General features: G+C 40.0%; 1 protein-coding gene across 1 annotated transcript in view; it reads left to right on the plus strand.

Moving 5' to 3' along the window:
• Nucleotides 1-18,314, plus strand: part of st6galnac3 (ST6 (alpha-N-acetyl-neuraminyl-2,3-beta-galactosyl-1,3)-N-acetylgalactosaminide alpha-2,6-sialyltransferase 3) — a 79,771-nt gene extending 61,457 nt beyond the window's left edge. The window contains exons 4-5 of the mRNA XM_061045122.1: nucleotides 13,496-13,603; nucleotides 17,348-18,314. Of these exons, the coding sequence (XP_060901105.1) occupies nucleotides 13,496-13,603; nucleotides 17,348-17,537 (298 nt within the window). The 3' untranslated portion in view covers nucleotides 17,538-18,314. The remainder of the gene's footprint in view (nucleotides 1-13,495; nucleotides 13,604-17,347) is intronic.
• Nucleotides 18,315-20,225: the final 1,911 nt, after the last annotated feature.

Below are 20,225 nucleotides of genomic sequence, written 5' to 3' on the forward strand. Positions count from 1 at the left end.
AGCCCTCTGTCCGCTCACTTGACTGGTACTGACATCTGTTTCAGGAGGACAACAAGTACATTAACTCAGGGGAGAGGTGACAGCAGAGAGCACAGGGTCAGAACACACAGTACAGCAGAGAGAGTGGAAGAGGAGAGGAAGAACGTGTGAAAGGGTCAGAGAGAGAAATAGTGGACAGAGCCATGACTGAGTGTGATGCAGGACGTAAGACAAGAGAAGAACAGCAAAGAACCTAGAACAATGAGAGCCAGATCGACTGAAGTCTAATATCGTCAGGACCCTAAAGGACTACAGTACAATGACTAATCCCCAAGAAAAGATAGCGTTACACATGAGAGGAGAAAATAAAGAAAGCAATTTAACAAACTGTCTCATGGGATTCCTGTTTGAATCAAGAAAATGGAAAATGATTCACAGTGCAGCGAGGGAGGTTTGGGGAAATGATTTTTGAAATTCTTAATAAAAATAATAAAACGACTTCCCAGAAATAAACCCTTGTTTATTAGTGAGTCATGTAATCCACAACAGATGAAAGCCCACTGGTGAAAGAGAAAGGGAATGTAACAGCTTGAAGCCGTCACTGTGGAATCTTAAAGCTGATGTCAAATGTTGTTAACATACAGTCTAAGTCTTACACTGCACTAAAGCTTTCTAACACTGTTTATTGTGACATCTAACCTCAGGCTTCTGAAAGGTGACAGATTTTAGACTAATTATTTTAATAATTAGTAAGCTGTGAAAAAAGATCTGTCACTATTGTAGCTCTCACAGAGCAAGATAAGTGCCTTCATGATTTTGCACATTCTAAAATATTGACTGACCAAAAAGCTCATCCAGCTTTCCTTTAACAGTGACACGTGTCACTTCCTGTGAATATCTGCTGTGAAACATGTCAACACGGGCTATTTCTGCAGGATGCATTAATAACCTTATCTGACACCAACCCAGTGTCACCCTTAACAGGCATTAAAAAACAACTATATGGGGCACCAGCGGAAAGGTGGTTGGTGCACATACGCCATGTACGGAGGCTGTGGTCCTGTAAGCGGGCTGCCCAGGTTCAAATCCCACCTGTGGGTCCTTTTCCACATGTCATTCCCCTACTCTCTCTCACCCTGCTTTCTGACTCTATCCACTTTCCTAGCTCTACAATAAAGACACAAAAATCACCAAAATAAATCTTTAAAAAAAACAAAAACTTTTTTTTTTATAGCTTTTGTGGATCATATGGAGGCATCAGTATTCATTTCATTGTCTGTTTCATAATGACAGTAGCTTTGAATGAGAGCTTCAAACAGGAGTATAAAGAGTATATTTGTGGGGACTATTTTCAGATGTGGATTAATACACATTTGGTGAAACTTCGTGACAGCATGATTTTGTGTGTAGGACTGAGTTAAAATAAACTATGTTGTGTTTGCTGTAATGAAAGTCAGCTACACTGGGTCCATTTTGCCTTTATTGTAAAAGGACAGCTGAAGAGAGATTGGAAATGTTAGGCACACAGAGTGGGGCTGGCTTTCAGCAGATTTTGGACAACAATGGAGCTGTATAGGACAGTAGAATAAGATATATCAGCCAATACCGCATCCATCTCTGCAGACAATTCCTTCTAGAAAGAAACTATTGGTTGGTTTTGGTCTTTTCAAACACACAGTAAGAAAAAAAATACAATATCGCCAGCCACATCTTTTAGGGTCAGCAGAGCCATACACTGACAAATGGGCAGTGACAGTTTTATACTCTTCCAGAGGAAACCTGATCCCAGGAAAGAAGATGGAAGTAGATATATTGTTTATAGCTTCACTGTGAAGAAAGCAGACTTGTTTATTCTGACAAACAAAGTTTGAATGCAGCTACAGATGCAGAAATTCAATGCAAACTTTGTTTCACACTCTTTTGGACAAAAACTGCTCCTTGAATAATTTGTCTGAACGTGTCGTTGGTTTCAACACACCTGGTGTTCTTAGAGTTGGGGGTTCATTTTCTTTATTTTTCCCTTCAAGAGTGCAGCTCCTGTAACTAGTCAGTCTGATTTCATTAGATTAAGGACTCACACTTGTGTTGATTGAGACATTGTTTGCACCTGTCAATCATTCTTTAAATAGTCAGCTGCACGGTGTTGGGTCCTTCAGTTCAAATAAATGTCTCTAATGATTTACTGTAGCTTATAGAACCAAGTTTGTCCACAAAGCTTGAATAGACATTGTTGTATTTCCTGCACCTGGTGAACAAGATTACTTGTGGCATTCGGTTATATGGTTTTGTGGTTTATTTTATTATGGCAACTTAAACAATCCTCTGTTTGTGTGAAGCGAATGCATTTGGCTTTCTACCCAACATGACTGTGCTCTGAACGAAGAAAGAGAAATGCAGAATTCACAGATCAAACTGTTGACAAGACCCTAACTGAATAGTATGACAGATTTGTCCTTCAACCTTTTTTTTTAATTACTCTGAAGATAAAATATACCTTTTTTTCATCCCTGAAGGGAAATGTGTTTTGCAGCCAGGAGAACAAAAACACAGACGCATATATTCAGACACTAAAACTTGGGACAGACCGATATGTCGTTATCCGTATAGTGCCCTCTGCTGGTGAAAGAGAACTGCTAGTTTAATACAATGATACTCATAAGCCGATACCGATACTCACATGTGGCCAATATTATCAACTGGCCGACTAATCAGTCAGCCACTAATATTTTCTACCTGTTGGACTTTGCCTACTATAATCTATATCTGAGGGCGGAAGCTAAAAGTCACTAAAGAGAGGATGTTGAGGACACTGTAGGATGTCTGGAGCTTTTGCTGTAAGAACTGAGAGATATTTCATGTGGAGAATAAGCAAATTCATTAAAGTACAATTAATGTCTTTTTATATCACCAGAAGATGAACCTTAATATCACCTGATTCTTATCATGCTGTGTTTAATCCAGTGGAACAATTTGTGGTTCATCAAACCAGAACAAAACCTCTTGACCTGCATTCACAAATGGTTTTGGTAAATAACAAAAAACGTATTCCATTATTGATGACCCTGATAGAAAACGGGGGGAAATTCCTTTTCTGGGAACAGACATTATCACTGCAGGGTTGAAGGAGTGTTCCACCTCTTTGTCGAGGCACTTCATGTACAGTACATTCTTGTACAGGAAGGACTCATAAGAACTCTTAAAAACAGCTGAAGACCATCCACAGTGTCCTACTTGGTACATTTTTTAGAACGCATTCAGTCTCTAACAGCAATATCAGTAAATTTTGGTCAAGTAAAGATTTATTATGTTAGCAATGCATTCAGATTGGTTACATTTTCAGCCCTAGTCAAACATATTGCTAACTTTTCAGACGTGTTAAAGCATTTTGAGCATTTTTATCCAAATAGGAGTCTCGTAATATCTGTGTAGGTTCTCAGTCATCAGGTCATGGTAAATAGGAAGCTTCAGCCAGAAGGCAACCGAGCTAGGTTGAAGATCTTGAAGATGTTTCACTTCTCCTGCTAATGATCCACAGAGGTCTAGCTCCGCCCACCAGTTAGTTTTGAACTGAAGAAGCATTTTGGAGGAGAGGGTGAAACGTGTTCAAGATCTTCAACCAAGTCCAGTTGCCTTTTGGCTCAAGTTAGAATTCTAACATTCTGATGTTTAGCAAGTAAAATGTTTATTATTGTCACAATCTTAGTTAGCGTGTTAGCTTGCTGATAGCTGTTTATTAGCTCTAAATACAGCTGATGCAGTTTTCAGTAATTTGGTCATCAACTAGTTGTTGACAATTGTTACAACATTTCCAATCCAAATGTATTCATAAAGCAGATTTACAAAACGATAAAAGTTCACCAAACTGCGGTTAAACATAAACACAACAAAACACTAAATTAAAAGAACACATGACACTTAACTATGACAGTAAAAAGACTTCAGACCAAACGAATGAAAAAATCAATAAAAAGGCAGCTCTCATGAACAGCCAAAAACTGAGGAATGGAAATGTTTTTTGAGTCATCCTCTAGCCACCATGAACGTGTGTCGTATAGTGTGTCCACCTTAAAGTTGTTAAGAAATTTAATCAACAACAACAACAAAAAAATCTGTGCCATGGTGGCTCTATAGGCAAAAAAAAAAAAAAGTGGTCATCAACTCTTTTGGATTTATACTCTTGGGATCATGAATGTCAATATAAAAATGACAGCTGTCCACCTGGTAGTTGTTTCAATATTTTAGACTGAAGGCACTGCTATCATGTCGAAATATTGATTTAGATATGATGCCTTTGAAATGATTCAAACTAAAAAATAAAAGTCCATAGTTGGAGAAAGTAGGGAATGACATGCGGCAAAGTGCTGAGTGTTGGAATCGAACCCAGGCCTCCCGCAACGTCAAGTTAGAGTCTTTACCCAAAATAAGGGGAGAGCATCTGAAACAGGAACCAGCAGTGAGCTTCTTTTGTGACTGCACATTATCCAAAGTAAAGATTGAACTTCTCTGCATCAGTGGTCAGGGTAATTAACTGTTTCACTGCTAAAGTAAACAAAAGTAGGTTTAAATAAAGCAAATAGTCTCTTCATACAGCTGTGTGTCTAAGTGTGGAGGTCACCCTGATGCTTCATTAAGCCTTTAAGCAGAATTAAGAAACGCCTCAACAAACCAACACGGCTGCATTGCTTATTCCCTTCATTTAAATAAACTTCTGTGCTCTGTGGAAGGAAAAATGTTAGTGAAAAAAAAAAGCCTGTTTTTTTTTTAACCTGACGGCTGTTCTTGGGATTTTGTCACTGTGATGTCCCAGGGGCTTCCCAGCTGCTTCAGAGACACGAGGTGACACGGTGTGTTGTTCCTCTCCGCAGAAACTCGCCCATGGGCAAACACAACGACTCGTCTCACGGTCTATTGTTGTTTGAAATAATCAATTAATACCAAACAGTCATTTGCATCATGCTGGCTACATGCTGCCAAGAGGAAAAACTGTCAACCAGAGGGAAAGATGCAACGTCTGTTGTTCATGTTACTGAGTCTGGATCAATATTAAACTGGTACTTCTGGTGAAGAAGCCCTGCTTTACAAAAGCATTATGTTTGCATGCAATGGTTGGATGGTGCTTTAGAAACATACAACTGTTGCTCTGCTTCAGTGGTACTTTTCTTTGTGGCAGAGTAGGAGAGTGAGAGAGAGAACAAGATCAAGTGTCTTTCCTCATTGGACGAATGGAATGCTTGATAAAGATTGCGTCTGAAATAACTCTGGTCAGATGTGTGGGAGGGCGAGGGTCTACATATCAAGCTCAAACAGACCTGGTTTTAAAGAACCGAAGGTACTGCACTAATCCAGCTCTTCAGCATACTTTATTTAAATGAACTTTATTTATAGAGCACTATATAGTTACCTTGTGTTATAGAGTGCTTAAGTTGCACTGCTTCATAAAACTACAGATATCTGTAAGATATCGATTGTGGGTTAAAGGAACAAAGAAGAAATCATTTGGTTGATTTTCAAGACAAAAGTCTAGACATTGAAGTTCTGACTCGTCTAAATTTGGTTGAACGTGTGGTGGGTTTTATAACCTAACAAACACAAAACAACAGACTCCCTTTATGGTTTTAAATTGTGGTTAAACCCTGGAGCAAACCCTGAATACATTTATACTAATTAAAGGGATTAAAGAATGATTAGTGAATATGGTTTAATGCAGTGTGTGACTATATATGATGGAATATGCTGGAATTTTGAGCAGGTTTCTATTGTAAAAGAGACGATGCATTGCTGGTTGAATTCAAGTTATAATAAAATAGTAAGTTGTACGAAAAGCTGAAATGATAACGTCTGTCAGGAGTCATAATTTTGATTTATTAGGAAATAAAACGTAGGTATAAAAGAACAAACTATATTTAAAAAAATATATTCATTGAAAATGACAATAAAAACGACAATATAGAAAAATCTGAAAACACATTACCTCATTTGTTAAAATAGTTGATAAGGTGAATTTGTTAGCAAACCTGGGATTATTGACGTAGCAGCAGACATGGAACAACATTTAAATTCCTGACTCCCTGATAAATTGGGGTTCAGTTGAGCATTTATTTTTTAAGTCCGGCTAGACTTTATACAATGGTACAGTGTACACCAGGCTTTAGTTTAGCTACGCATTAAGAACCTAGATGGGGAAACAGAAGGCCTGCCTCTGTTAAACATAACAAAATCCACCTGCCAGGACATCTAATGCTCGCTTACTAAAATGTTGTATCTCAAAAGTTATTGTGCTTGGCCAAGTAATAATAGGGCATATTATCCCCTGATCGATAATTAATTCCTTTTGTTTTTTTTTTGCACTTTGAACAAACGATTGCCTTAATAATATGGCAGAGTTATGGCACAAAATGAAGGCTACCTGTTTCCCCTTGTTTCCAGTTTTTGTGGTATGCTTAGCTGCTTTCTGTCACTTCATGTTAGAGTACAGACACAGGAGGGCAGAAAAGTCAATAGTCAAATAAACACAAAGTCCCGTTATTCCTTAAATACCGTCGTCATGATAAATGGCCTTGTCTCTGAACCTGAGTTTGATTTTAATTGAATGTGATCCGTCCAATGTGGGACCAGGTGCTCATGTAAACCCAGCAGGACACAGCAGGTGTCTTATATTTGAGTATATATGTATGTTTTCAAGTGAATATTTGTGTTTGTCTAACATTGTATTAGAATTGACTTTGGCCTGACATAAAACAGTATTTAGAGTCAAACTGATTTCCTTCCGGACAGAGGATCAACTTCTCACAATAGAGCTGAGTTACATTTCACTAAGTGTTCCTGACAGGTGTCGTATCAAATTTGTGCAGCTGCAGAAGCATTATAACGCACAGTTCGTCTAAAGCGGTCGTCAGTGCAGATTTTCTCGCACACATGGACAGCTCCCCTGCTGTGAATGTCAAGTGCGAGTTATTGAACAGAGTCGGAGGTAGATGAGTCTCTCCCTGTTCCCGGACAGCTCTCCACCGCTCTGTAGCCTCCGGCGCCCAGCAGGTAAAGCACAATAAGCTCCGGCTCAGTCAGACTTGAGGGATTATTTACTTAGACCCTGCTCTGAGTGTCTGACTTCATTTCTCCTACACCCTTCATTGCCCTGCGCTGGTAGCGCCGCAATGTCCTAGCATGTCAGTCCAAATCACTTCTGCATCACTTGTTTGCTTTTTGTTGGAGTGGGCACGAAAAAGAAGCATTTAAATGAGAACTTTTTCAAAACATGTCTATCTGTGCCCAAACACTTTTGATTATTATGTTCTATTTTCAAGACAGCGGCAGCAGTGAGGGCCAGGCAGCGTTGAGCCAGACCTCCGGACACCTTTGTTTGTCCTCTTTGAGGAAAAAAATGTGTTTTTCTGCTTAAACAAAATAAGCAAATTGATTTCTCTGTCTGTCCCCCCAGCTGTCTGGTGCTTCTGTTTTTTTATTTTTGCACCTGCCAAAGCAGCTTCTAACCGCACCTTATCTCAGCTTTAAATTGGCCACAACAGTCTCTTTTCAGCTGTGTTGTCCCATTATAATAGTCACAGGTAAACACATTACCTGTTGTAGACGGTGAAGTCACTTTCTCCTCTCACAGACATCTGCTTTCAAATGTTACTTATCAGGTCAGCAGATCCCTCCCCTTTATTTATTCCAGCAAGCTTTTTTTGCTCCAGGACATTCAGCTCTCGACTGGGGATATGGTTTATATATATATGTGTGTGTGTGTGTGTGTGTGTGTGTGTGTGTGTGCGTGCGTGTGTGAATGTTCTGTATGTATGTATGTGTGTGTCTGCTGCCAGAGTGGCAAATGGCTGATGAATAATGCAGCCTAATAGTGATGTGTTGACAGCTCTGACGGCTGAGAGCTGCAGAGCTGTGTATCACTGATAATGTGCCATTTCCCTTCTGTGCTCCTCCGCTCCCTTATTACAACAAACAATATTTTTTTTGTAATTTGGCCTTCCTTTAACCCCTCTGTCGGTGTGTGAAAGAGAGGGTTTGTTTTGGCTTGCAAAATATTGGTTGTTTAAAAGTCTACAAATTAAGTTGATTCTGGCTGATTGCTTTTTAAATGAATTCCAGCTTGTTTCTGCTAATTATGCTCTCCACGTTTGGCTTCAGTGAGGTCATAAAAGATATTTTTTTAATTGAAGTCAGACGCTTTTTTCCTGGGAATTAGGGGTTTATAAGTCACAAACTCATACAAGTAGTTTGCACTTTATAATTTGCAGTTTAATATCTCAAGTGGAAAGGGTCCTTTGAGGTATTTTTCTTATTAAATTAAATTAGTTTAATATTTACAGAACAAGATATTATAGCAAAGTTGCTCTCTTTGTAAAGCTGTAGTTAGGAACGGCAGACTCACCAGTTATAGAATCATGATACACTTCATGAATATACCCACTTTTCACTATTTACAAGGTAAAGAAACTCGTAGAAATTCACACAATATTCTAAAAAAAACATAATTGCTTTGAAAATCTAAGCTTTAATTTTTAGTCTTCTTTGATTAGACAGTTGAAGAGCAACAAGAATTGGGGGACAGTGGAGAGGGGTCGACGTGCTACACAGGGCAGAGGCTGGGAGTCGAACCTGTGGCCAAACCTGAAGCCTCTTATATTGTATATATATACTCAACCTACTGCGCTAACAGGCACCCGAAAGCTGTGTTGTGATTCAAATGTTGACCGCTTAGTTCAGTCTGTGTTGGACTTGTTTGGATAAAGACTTCCAGAGGGAGGGATTCAGCTATGGACAAGGTCCTGTCAACCTCAGATCCGGTGCGAGGAGAGTGATGGAAACATCAGGTTGCCATCAGAGGACAGAGGTGACGTGGTCGCAGGCAACAGGGTTGGTTAATTTGAAGGCGAGCAGTTGAGAGACTTGTTTCTAAAACATTAGAGCAACATGCTCTCGTACTTAGCTAACACATACATTCATAACAGATGTCATTTAAAGCATGTTCACAATCTTCCTTTAGCACCCAAGCATGCTAACATTTTTGGATTGTCATGAAAATAAAGTACAGCTAAGGTTCATGGGTAAGTCAAAAATGTTGCAGGTTTTCGGGCAGAAGCTCAAGTGTTGTTGATCGACGAGTCCTGAAATCAACATGAGTTTTACCGTCTACCAATAAGACATGACATGAAAAACAATGAGAAATAAATGGACCGTAACAGGGTCAAAACATTTTGTGTATTGATTTGGAGACTTTGGTACCACTCTCATGTTTTCTAAAAACCCCACAGCCAAACTATGATTAAAACAGGATCTCACTCACGAAGCCTCTTCAGTGTCTGTAACAATCATCCTGCTGTCAAGGTCTTCAAAAACAAATCCTCAGCTGCACAGGAGTGCATGACACATTTCAGTTTTTAATTAGCAGCAGCAGAAGTTAATTTAGAACAAGCAGGAGAGAAAAACAGCTGAACTGACAACGATAAGAGCACCACTTACAAAACTCTAACTTTGTCAAATTAAGAACCAAAGAACTCCGACTGCACAAGTTCCAGTCTCATTATTTGATCTCCAAACAGTGCAGAGCAGGAACTTCTAAGCTTTTTTTTAAAACTTAAAACCAAAAATAGACACGTTGTTTATGAGGAAAGCAGCAGATTTCAGAAAGGTGGTGCTTTACCTGTAGTGAAAGTCCATGTTGAAAGTTAATAGGATCCCTCAAGTCTGACTGAGCTGGAGGTCGGAGCAGATTTATCTCTCGGCAGCGTGGTGTCATCATGTTAAACTGTCCTTTTAAAGAAGAAGCTGTAACCTCCACCTGCTTTATGTTTACCAGCAGCACTGATAGCTGTGGCTTGTACAAATGAAGAATCCCCCGTGTTAATCTGCCCCGTTACAATGAGACCCTGTTCGGATTTTTTTTTTTGGCCTCTGGAATAAATTCAAGGAGTTAACTGCAAGCCAAAGAATATTTTTTGAACTGAATGAAAATAATGTCTAGATTCATAGCAGTTGTCTTGTTTTAAAAATTAGATACACATTTCCTGGCTTCACACCCTTGGATATAATTTATAAGGTAACATATCTGTTATTGATAGCCTCAGGAGGGTGTTACAATGATTTGTGTTTGACTTTTAATTTTTTTTAAATTATTTTGTTTTACCTTAAGACTGTCTTTGACACGCCTCATATTATGGAATCTACGTAGACACCCTAATTATTTGATTTACTAAGTCGGTGTGGGACAAAATGTTGCTATGGAAACATATCATTGTGCTGACTCCTGAGGAACAATCATGGAAACGCTTGTGCCAATTACCAATACTTTCATTCGAAACAAATACGACACTCTGAACAGATATGCCTGGTAATTTAACTCATAGCGTCACTACTTCATGACTCCTCACATCGGGGTTAAGACGTGACTGAGGGTAATGTGAATGGAGGTTAACTGGTTAAAAAAGTTAAGAGTGGGATAAAAGAAGAAGAAGAAGAAAACAGTGATATAATGATTGACAGCTGTCACTGCCGTCTTTATTAATTATGCAATCTTCAGTCAATCAGATATTGTGATATGATTGTCCTACAACACATCAGTTATTGAAGAATCACTATAAAGTAATATTGTTGGACCACGCCATGTATCGTATCATGAGATACCCTGCAATCCCCTCTGCAAATGCTAAGTTACCCAAAGTATAAAGCTAAAATTCTATCATTAATTTTAAAGAAAAAAGGACATTACAGCCCTTCTTAAAGGTCATAACGACCAAACTGTCAGTTTGAAGCTGCTGCATAAACGGTGACATTACAAACAAGGCCTCTTGAGGTCACTTCAATCAAAGGTCAACAATTCAACAACTAAAATGCCACATTTTGGACACCAGCTCTGAAATGCAAATCAGTGAGTTTTTATCCACACCCATCTCAGCGCCATCATCATCAACACTGTCTGTCTCCTTTCCTGCTTTAATTATCAAGTTTATGTTCCTAACAGCTCATAATCATAATTCATAATTATATATCATTTGAAAAACAAGCGTCAGTGGACGTTTCACAACAGAAAACAAATTAGGTGTCATGCTTATGAAATGTTCGGGAAATGATGAGCCGCTAGTTATCACTCAGACCTGCATCAGTCGCACACCAGCTGCTTTCACAGCACAACAATATGAGAGAAGGACTTCTATTGTTAATTATTCTTTACTCACATCACAACTTTGGAAATGAAACACTTTTAATGAGCTGATTTCAGGCTTTGTAAAGTTCTGTACAGGTTTTAATCAGTGACATGCTTCCCAATCTCTCACTGTGTGATTTCATATGCCAACAATTCTCAAGATAATGAAACTTGACCTGCTTGGAGAATAACCTGAGCTGGGATAAACTAACATGACTATATGTAGACCGACTACAGCCTAAAAATAAATATCCTCCATGACAATCAATGCATCCATGGACAAATTTCAGGACAGCACTGCAGACAGAGATTTTTTCTGTTGCACTGAATTAAAATGTTGTGGTGAGTCTCAATTACTACGTGATGGATTTCCATCAGAGGATTTATTGTTCTGTTGGTTCCAGAACAATAAATCCTAAAGACTTTGGTGAAACTCTGACTTCCCCTCTTATTCCACACTGAAGTTTACTTCTCTGATTGTTTTTGGGGAATATTTTTTGATAACTATCGGATAGTTTGCTATAATTAAATGAACATACATTTGCCCCCTTGAGGAACATTTTAGTAACTTCTCTGAACTTTTGACCTTATATCAAAACTTCAGTTTCATCAACACACTCGTCTTCGAGAAAACACTTTTATGAAACGAACCAGACTCTACTGCACTTTGTGCTTAAAGCTACCTCAAATGGTAACATACTAGGCATCGTTAGGCGGAGCATGTTATCTTGCTGGCATTACTATTAATGAAATTTCAGCTGTGCCAATCTTCAACCTCACAGAGGAACTAGCATGCCTATAGACTCTTGATCTGACTTTCCAGTGAATTGCTGAATGACTGACTGATGAAGGTAATCCATCTGTCATTTGGTAACATTTGTCACAGCTAGTAGACATCTCCACCATGTGATGAACTAGACAAACAAATGTTCCTGACTTTTCAAGCCTAAACAATTGAGAATCACAGATTCAGAACAAACCAACCCAGAGTTTGGTTGTTGTCCATGGCAACAGAGGACAGACACTGGAGTGTCATTAATTAAGAGCAGGAATCCTGATAACAGTAACAAAAGTCATTATGACTGTAAGGACATGTTTTTCCAAATGACACATCACCTAAGGCAGTAAAATCTTGTGGTATTTCTTTCCCTTTACTGAAGGACCACCCAGTCATGGAAATAGTTACAAAGCATTCTGTTACCTTGTATTTATGAGGACAATATAAACTGAATTAATATAAAGACTTAAGCATTGATATAGTATAACGATAAAAGAAGTAGGTAAGTGAAAAATGTTTTTCTGATTGAAATATTTGAATGTGCTTTTTGTGTCTTTTGTAAAACACACATTTTTAAACAACCTTTGAACAATATTTGCTTATTATTTGATAGAATTGTTCTTAATAAATCCCTCCATATTTACAAATACATTTTTCAATTCTTACATAATTTGAAAATTATTTTGATAGGACTCCTCTTAAACGCTCATTTAAAAAAGGGGATTTTATTTTATTCTGTATTCATTGTCCCCTCATAACTACCTTCTTAAATGCCTTTCTCTTTATGTTATTCATGGAAAAGTCTAAGACTCCTTGTTGTATTTTGCATTAAGAGGAAGGGGGGCCTCCCGGGGGAGTGCGTGGCCGTCTGCCCTGCCGGGGGCGGTGGAGGCTGTAAGACTCACATCAGACGTTACTCATCTCGTTTGGACAAACCTCGAGTGAAGCAGCTTCTTGACTGTGTTTTGTGTTTGAAGATGATCAAAGCGTACTTCTTTTTTTTAGGTTGAAAGGTCATGATTCATACACGGCTGGTCTGCTGTTGATGATGAAAGGATTATACATGTTGTTATCGATTGGCCCACAGGGCTCCTGCATCATTCACAGGGGACAGCCTGTTGTTTACTTGTTATGGTGAGCTGTTCAACTACGCAAAAGAGTGTGCCTCTGAACTTTTTTTGTAAATACAAAGTGAATTTTACAACTTGTTTCACTATTTATGTTCACAGATGTAAATGGGTGTTTAAAACTCGTGAACTTTCAGTAAAGCAGACATATGGTTGTACGGCTGAGGGCTGCTGTAGTGGAGATGCATTTACATTTACATTTACATTTACATTTACATTTTTGATCCTGAGCCGAGGCTCTTAAACAGAACGACCTACAATAAGAGCAGCTGTTCGAATAATTTAAAACCTCAGATCAACTACATGACAAAGCCCACAGGAGCGAAGAGTACGAAGGTCAGAGAACATTGCATCCTGGAAACTCTATACATCGTTTTTATTATAATGCAAATGATGACCTTATTTAATGCGAATGAACATTGCAGTGAAAGAGCTGTCTTTGTGTTTCTGCAGGATCCAGTCCGGCTCCTACCTCAGCACCGGCTGGTTCACACTCATCCTCGCCATGGACATGTGCAAAGAGATCCATATCTACGGCATGATAAATGACACCTACTGCAAGTAAGACACCAACTATTACACCCAAACACACCCAAACACACACACACACACACACACACTTTCTTTGTATTGGGAAGAAAATTGGAAAAACTCCTACAAAAAGTTCAAAATCTACATTCACATTCACAGCAGAGATGTCCAATCGCTGCCCTCCATAACCACGACCTGCCACTGTTGGAATACATTTCCAATGCCTCGACTTGGATTTAATGGCTGAATATTTTTTTTTTGCTGATATCCATATTGGTTTCTCTGTGCTGTGAATACCATTATGTTTTTCCTGCATAGAATGCCCAACAGTCTCTGTGGGGCTGCAGCACTCAACACCTCCCCATCTTGGACACTGAACAAAAGGGACCTGTATCTAAAAGAATCTGATAGTATGCAAGTTTATGGATCCGTCATGTATCTGCTTTAAATATCATTGTCCACTACATATCCCTTAAAACACCAAATCCACATATCACCAAGATTGCAAATCTACCAAATGGCTTCACAGAATTATAAAAAAAAAAACGCAGAGATGTGAAGGATATAATTTTCACTGATTTGTAATACTGACACCTTTATCTGAAAGATTCTGGGCATGACACAGACTCTTAAAGGAGGCACGTTTACTGTTTTGTCAGAGATGCTAGCATAACATAGTTTGTTTTTTGGCCTGATCTGTTTACAAATGCAAAGAAAGCAAATTTAGTTGGGGACTCCTCTTGTAGATCTCAGACCTGTAAACTCAAATCTAATCAAAAACGCAGTGAAAAATGTAATCTTTGTTGGATTATTTATGGGGGTTATGAGACGTATTTGTTTCAGGATTGGTCTGGATTTGGGTTTTTCCAGGGTTTAATCTTGTCCGTTTGCAGGAATATCTGAAAATAGAATCCTTCAAAGATCTTAATTTTGATTCTGTGGCTTTAGTCTGTATCTCACAAAAATACAATCCTTTCACCAACCTATATGGCAGCCTTTTTTTGAGCATTTATTCTGGTAAATTCTATGGTTATATGTGACTGTCGTCTTCTCTCTGACTCCTGGGTGATTACTGTCTCAACCCGGCCATATGAGGGATGACAAACAAGACGCTTGTTGCTCCAGGCATGTCTGCTCAGTCTCCAGTCATGTCAGCCTTGATGGGTTCTCCTCTCCTCCCCCCTCTCAGCTCAACCTGAGCTCTGTCTCTATCCCATGAATCAAACACTTTTACCGAATCCTGCCTTTTATCCTCTATGCGTTCCGTGTGCACAGTGGGAGAGAGAATATATACACGGCAGAGAGGAGTGATAATTCAACCAGCACAGAGGATTTTATGATTCAGTGAGGCAGATAAGGGGCGGTGTTCTCCTCCTGCTTCCCGTCTCTCGCATAATTCCTAACATACAGGGGACATTGTGTTTCACTGACTTTCTGAATGGACATTTTTGTGTCAAACAAAGTCGTATTGACAGCCGCCTGCTCAAGTTTTACAAGCAGGAAAAAGGAGAAGTGATGTTCTGCGTTTCAGTGCTGGTAGCTTTAGTCAGAATTGACCTCAGCCGTGGTTTGGTAATGGAGCTTCAACAGGTGCCGCAGAGACGGAGGAATCGAATTTGAGTTCACTCTGGTGTGTGACACAGAGAGGCGAGACGCACTGATTGGGTTGTGTGTATTACTGTTTGCTGGCAGACAGCCACAGCCGCTGTCTGCCCGGGTGCAGTGATGGCTGTTTTTCTTCGGCCTGTGTTCATTCTCCCAATTACACTGTAACACAAGCCGGCCGCTTATGAAACCATCTGTTGATATTAGAAACCATTGACTGTATATAAAGATGGAGGACACATCTCCACCTCCGCCTGAAGTTCAAAAGTGATGCCAAAATACCCCAGACCACAGGGGCTGGCATATTGTGCTTGTGACGTTATTAAAGCCAGAGTTGCACTGTAGACTCTGCAGCAGTTTTGATGTCCCACCTCTTTAGCTAATCAAAACCCTCCTGTCGGCAAAGTCTACAGCGGAACAGATCCTTGTGTCAATTTGAGGCAGACACTCGTTGGCTTGCCTTTCCTCCTCTACTCTGCTAAGCAAGTGCCCACAGCGCCACAGGAACTGCATTTGTCAACACAGCTGCCAATCACGGCATTTTAAACCTTATTTTAGCATCACATATCTAATTAAAATAAACTTCTCAGAATAGTTCAAACTTAAGACATAAATCAGCGAACGTGTTTTGAATGTTTGACCCATGCACCGTCTGTTAGTATTGAAGATGCGGAGCTTATGATGTATATTGCGGCCAGTCAGTAGGCGGAGCTCCAAATGTTTTAGCTTCACTTTTGGGGAGCTGTCGGTTTCAAGATACAGAACTATTAACAGACTGACTCCTCATTACACTTCAGTCAGAATGGCCTCATTGTATTACTATCCATTACTTGTTTAAGACTGGGTCAGAGAAAGAATCAATTGAGGTTTTATAAGTACACGCAGGTTAGATTAAAACAATGTTGATCAAGCGGCGGCTGTGGCTCAGTTAGTTGTCTCTCAACCAAAGGGTTGGGGGTTCGATCCCCAGCTTGTGCAGCCACATGTCCGATGGGTCCTTGGGCATGACACTTAACCCCAAATTGCTCCAGCTGTTTTGTCGTCGCCGTATGAATGGGATTAGTTGCTTCTGATGGCCACTTTACATATGCCTCAGTCAGTAGGGTTACATGGCGCTAGATATCTTAGTCCGACCTTCATCGGACCATAACGGACATCTCATAATCGAACACCTAGATAAGTCGTTGATAGTCGGCAAACTAACGGCATGTAAATAATCGGATTTCATGTTCTGCGCATGCTCGAGAATTTCCGCCGGGGCTTTCACCCGGAAGTGGAAGGAGACGACGTAATAAATAGGGCCATAAATAGCAGCTGTAGGTCGTTGGAATAAAATAAACCTGCTGAGTTGAATAAGTTACAAAGGACACTAAAAGTCCAAACTGCTGAATGCGTGTTAATCTCCTGTTACACAGTCAATCATTTTATTTGGCTTCTTTTTGCAAATACGATTTTTTAAAGCTGAATAAGTACCAAGCACACTTGGAATTTGCTGACTTGTATTGTCCCTTATGTGGTCTCATGAACAGAATCTTACTAAACTAAAACAATACTTACTTTATTTTCAAGATTGATATTTTGTATGTGTGCAGGAACACTTTTCGCAAATTGAAGGAAACATCATGTGTCTGCTTTGGAATAAAACAAACGCCAGGCTGAGGGCTACAGTGCAAATCATAAACACAAGTATATCTAAATACAAACACAAAATCATATTACCAAATTGAAAAGATGTCAAAACCAAGAGACTGCTTTCTTAAATTGAGCATACATTTTTTTATGGACGTAAAGCACATTTCCAGAACCACATTTTATTTTATTTTTGGAGCTTCAACAGGTGCCGCAGAGACGGAGGAATCGAATCTGAGTGAGTCGTTAATGTGTTAATGTAGCTGCAGTCAGACTCCTACGTTTAACCTTCATTGTGACGATGTGACGAGCTGCTCTGATTACATAATTTCTGATCTGATTAGATGTGATCGATCAACTAATCACATGCTGAACAGCATCAGAAAGAGGCTGTCGCATCTCATCTCATTGTCAATTTGCCAACTTGATAAAGGTTCAATCATCACGCTCATTAAATCCACAAGCTTCTATTTAATGCCGAACCATCGCTTGTTTTTAAACAGTGTGTCGTCACATCTTTCTCTTTCCTCTCCCCTGTAGGACGGAGGGTTACAGAAAGGTTCCGTACCACTACTACGAGGCGGGCAGCCGGGATGAGTGTGCAGAGTATCTGCTCCATGAGAGCGCCCCCTACGGCGGGCACCGCTTCATCACCGAGAAGTCCGTTTTCGCAAAATGGGCCAAAAATCACGCCATCAAGTTCTTCAACCCTCCTTGGACGCTGTCGTGACCCTGGCTGAACCACCGTGGAAATACAACAAGACCGTTATCATTACCATCACCGTCATTATTCTGGAATACTCTGAATATTAACACTGACAGAAACGTTCCCTAACGCGCAGATATCAACACAATTTGGCACAAATTACACTCCATATCTCTAAATGAAGGGTGGTTGAGGGTTTTTTTGTAGAGTCCTGGATGGCTGATAACCAGGAAATGTTGTTTCGTTTTGGACACTGGCCACTCAATCAGACTTTTAAAATAGAAGAAAAAAAAACATATCTCCTGCTTCTTGGAAATTAGGACTTTTTCCTCTTCAATTTGAGAGCAGGAGAGAGAGCGCACAGCACGCCACCCTTCATTGACGAATCGATCCATCGCTGCTCTGTGAGTTTAGCAAAGAGCGGCTTGAAGAATAACTTTTACAAATAAAAAAAGTAAACACAGCATGAAGACGAAAACAACCATCCGTCAACTCACAGTGACCTCAGCAGCTCACATGTCTGCAGGCGCTGGATTTACTTCTTTTTTTTTTGACTGTAGACGAAGAAGAGCTCAGCAGCTGCAGAGACGAGTGCTGTTGCCATGGACGTCGGACGAGCTCGCCTGCAACAGTTTCCTCTGCGTGTCTGTTTTCTTCTGTCAGCCTGTAATTAATCTATAACAAGTATGGTTCAGGCTTTCATCTCTGATTGAGGGAGGGTTGGAGCAATTCACTCTGCTTCAATAAGGAAGCACCAGCAACCTAGATTTTAGGAAATAGAAAAGAAGCAAAAAAAAAAAAAACAGAAGTAGAGATGTGAATCGGACGTTCCTTAACACTATGCTCGGTTGTTTTGATGTGTGTTTACTCACACTACTTAAAGATGTCAGCTTGTTTTTTCTAACGATGCTGTGAAATTGAATTTTTAGAAGAGACCTGTTTTTGGGGTTGGCTTGATATCTGAATGAGTTGCTAATTTATTCTGCGGTCTCTCTAATGCTCTCTAACAGTGTGTGTGCCATCAACAATGTGAGCATCACAGCACATGGAGCAATGTGCAATTAGAAACTCCATCCTCACAGAAGGAGTTAAATCATTTGTGATCCCGCCGAGGGAGAGATTTATGTGTGCAGTGAAACCATTTGAAGTTAATTGTATTCTATTATCATTCTGTGCCTGCAATATACTCTGCAGTTCATTTCTGAGGCGGCGCAGGAAGATGCTCTGCGTCACTCTCGTTCATGTTGTCATGCAGCTTTGTGCCTCTCTGTGTACAGTATCACTGGTATCACTGTGTGAACGCAGCCTCCCGTTTGTCTTTGGAGGCAGCGGGCCATTCTCCTGGCTCAGACCATTACACCTGAATGCATCAGTTCCAGGACGGTGGACGGAAGAATAATGAGTGTGTGCTGAGTTGTGTGGGTTGGCTGGTGGCTGTGGAGGGCTGAGACGCTCCGGCTGTGACTGTGACCCCCTCTCGAGACTGTGATTAGTGTCCCTGGGCCCAGAGGAGGACGATTCAAAGACTTCTTACTGAGACCTGCTGTACGGGGTCCCTGACGACTGTAATGTACTACAGCTGAGCTTCACAGTATCACTCCTACTGCAGAGCACTGTTCACTATCGCACACAAGCACTCCTTTGTGGGCTATTTTCACTCACCAAGCATCCTTTAGGTGGTTTGCAAGCCAAAAGAAAGACGGGTCAAACAAGCACTATATCTTGACGGGGCCACTAACCACTGAAGACTCTGAATATGTGCAGTCTTGTTTCAGGCAACCCGGTAAGGATTGTATGAGCCGGTTACTGCATTTTTACACAAGTATTTGAAAAAAGTCCCGGACGATGATCAAATATAAAATGAAAGTTTTAGCATTTATTCAACCATTTTTTACAGTTCTTGACTGAGCGCAGTACGATTAAGATCATCATGTTGGGGATCAAAATGTAATGGAATTTTAAACGAACGAAACGAATCGATTATAAAAGTAATCAAAATAAATCAAGGCAATACATCTTAATTAGTATGTTTGTTTTGGGGCTTTTCTTACCTTTGTTTACAGATAGGACTGTAAAGAGAGTTAGAAATCAGGGAGAGAGAGAGAGAGTGGGGGGGGGGGGGGGGGGGGGGCAGAATGACATGAGGGAAAGCAGCCCTGATTGGATTTGAACCCAGGACACCCACTTGGAGGAGCACAGCCTCCGTACATGGAGTGCATAATCTAACCACTAGGCTAACAGCGCCCCAATATATTCTTAAATTTCATTCTTACATACTGACTGTAGCCCTTTAACTGAGACACATGCCGCTATGAAATGACTAACCTGTGAGGTGATCCACATCATAACTACACATCCACTCCATTTCTTGAAATGCCGTTTTAAAAAATGATCATGAGGTGACGTGAAAACTATTTTTTTTAATTTAATGAACTCTTCCTAAAGTTAAACCAGAGGGATCAGAGTATAGTTTCTGGTTCTTCCCTGCGAATAGCACATTCGGATGACTGTAAGTGTGTCTAATTGGTTGATCATAGGTGGCTCAAACTTTCGCACAACAATCATTCCCTCGGAATTAAGCAAGCAGGGTTTGCAGTTAGTTGTACTTTGCCAAATTAAAGAAACTTCAACTATTTTAATCTATCATGATAGAAAAAAAGTGAAGTTTCTGTTGGCTCTCTGGTTTTCTTTTCTAAAAAAAATGACTTTTTT

The sequence above is a fragment of the Labrus mixtus genome, chromosome 8, assembly GCF_963584025.1.
Source record: "Labrus mixtus chromosome 8, fLabMix1.1, whole genome shotgun sequence".
NCBI classification, from domain to species: Eukaryota; Metazoa; Chordata; class Actinopteri; order Labriformes; family Labridae; genus Labrus; species Labrus mixtus.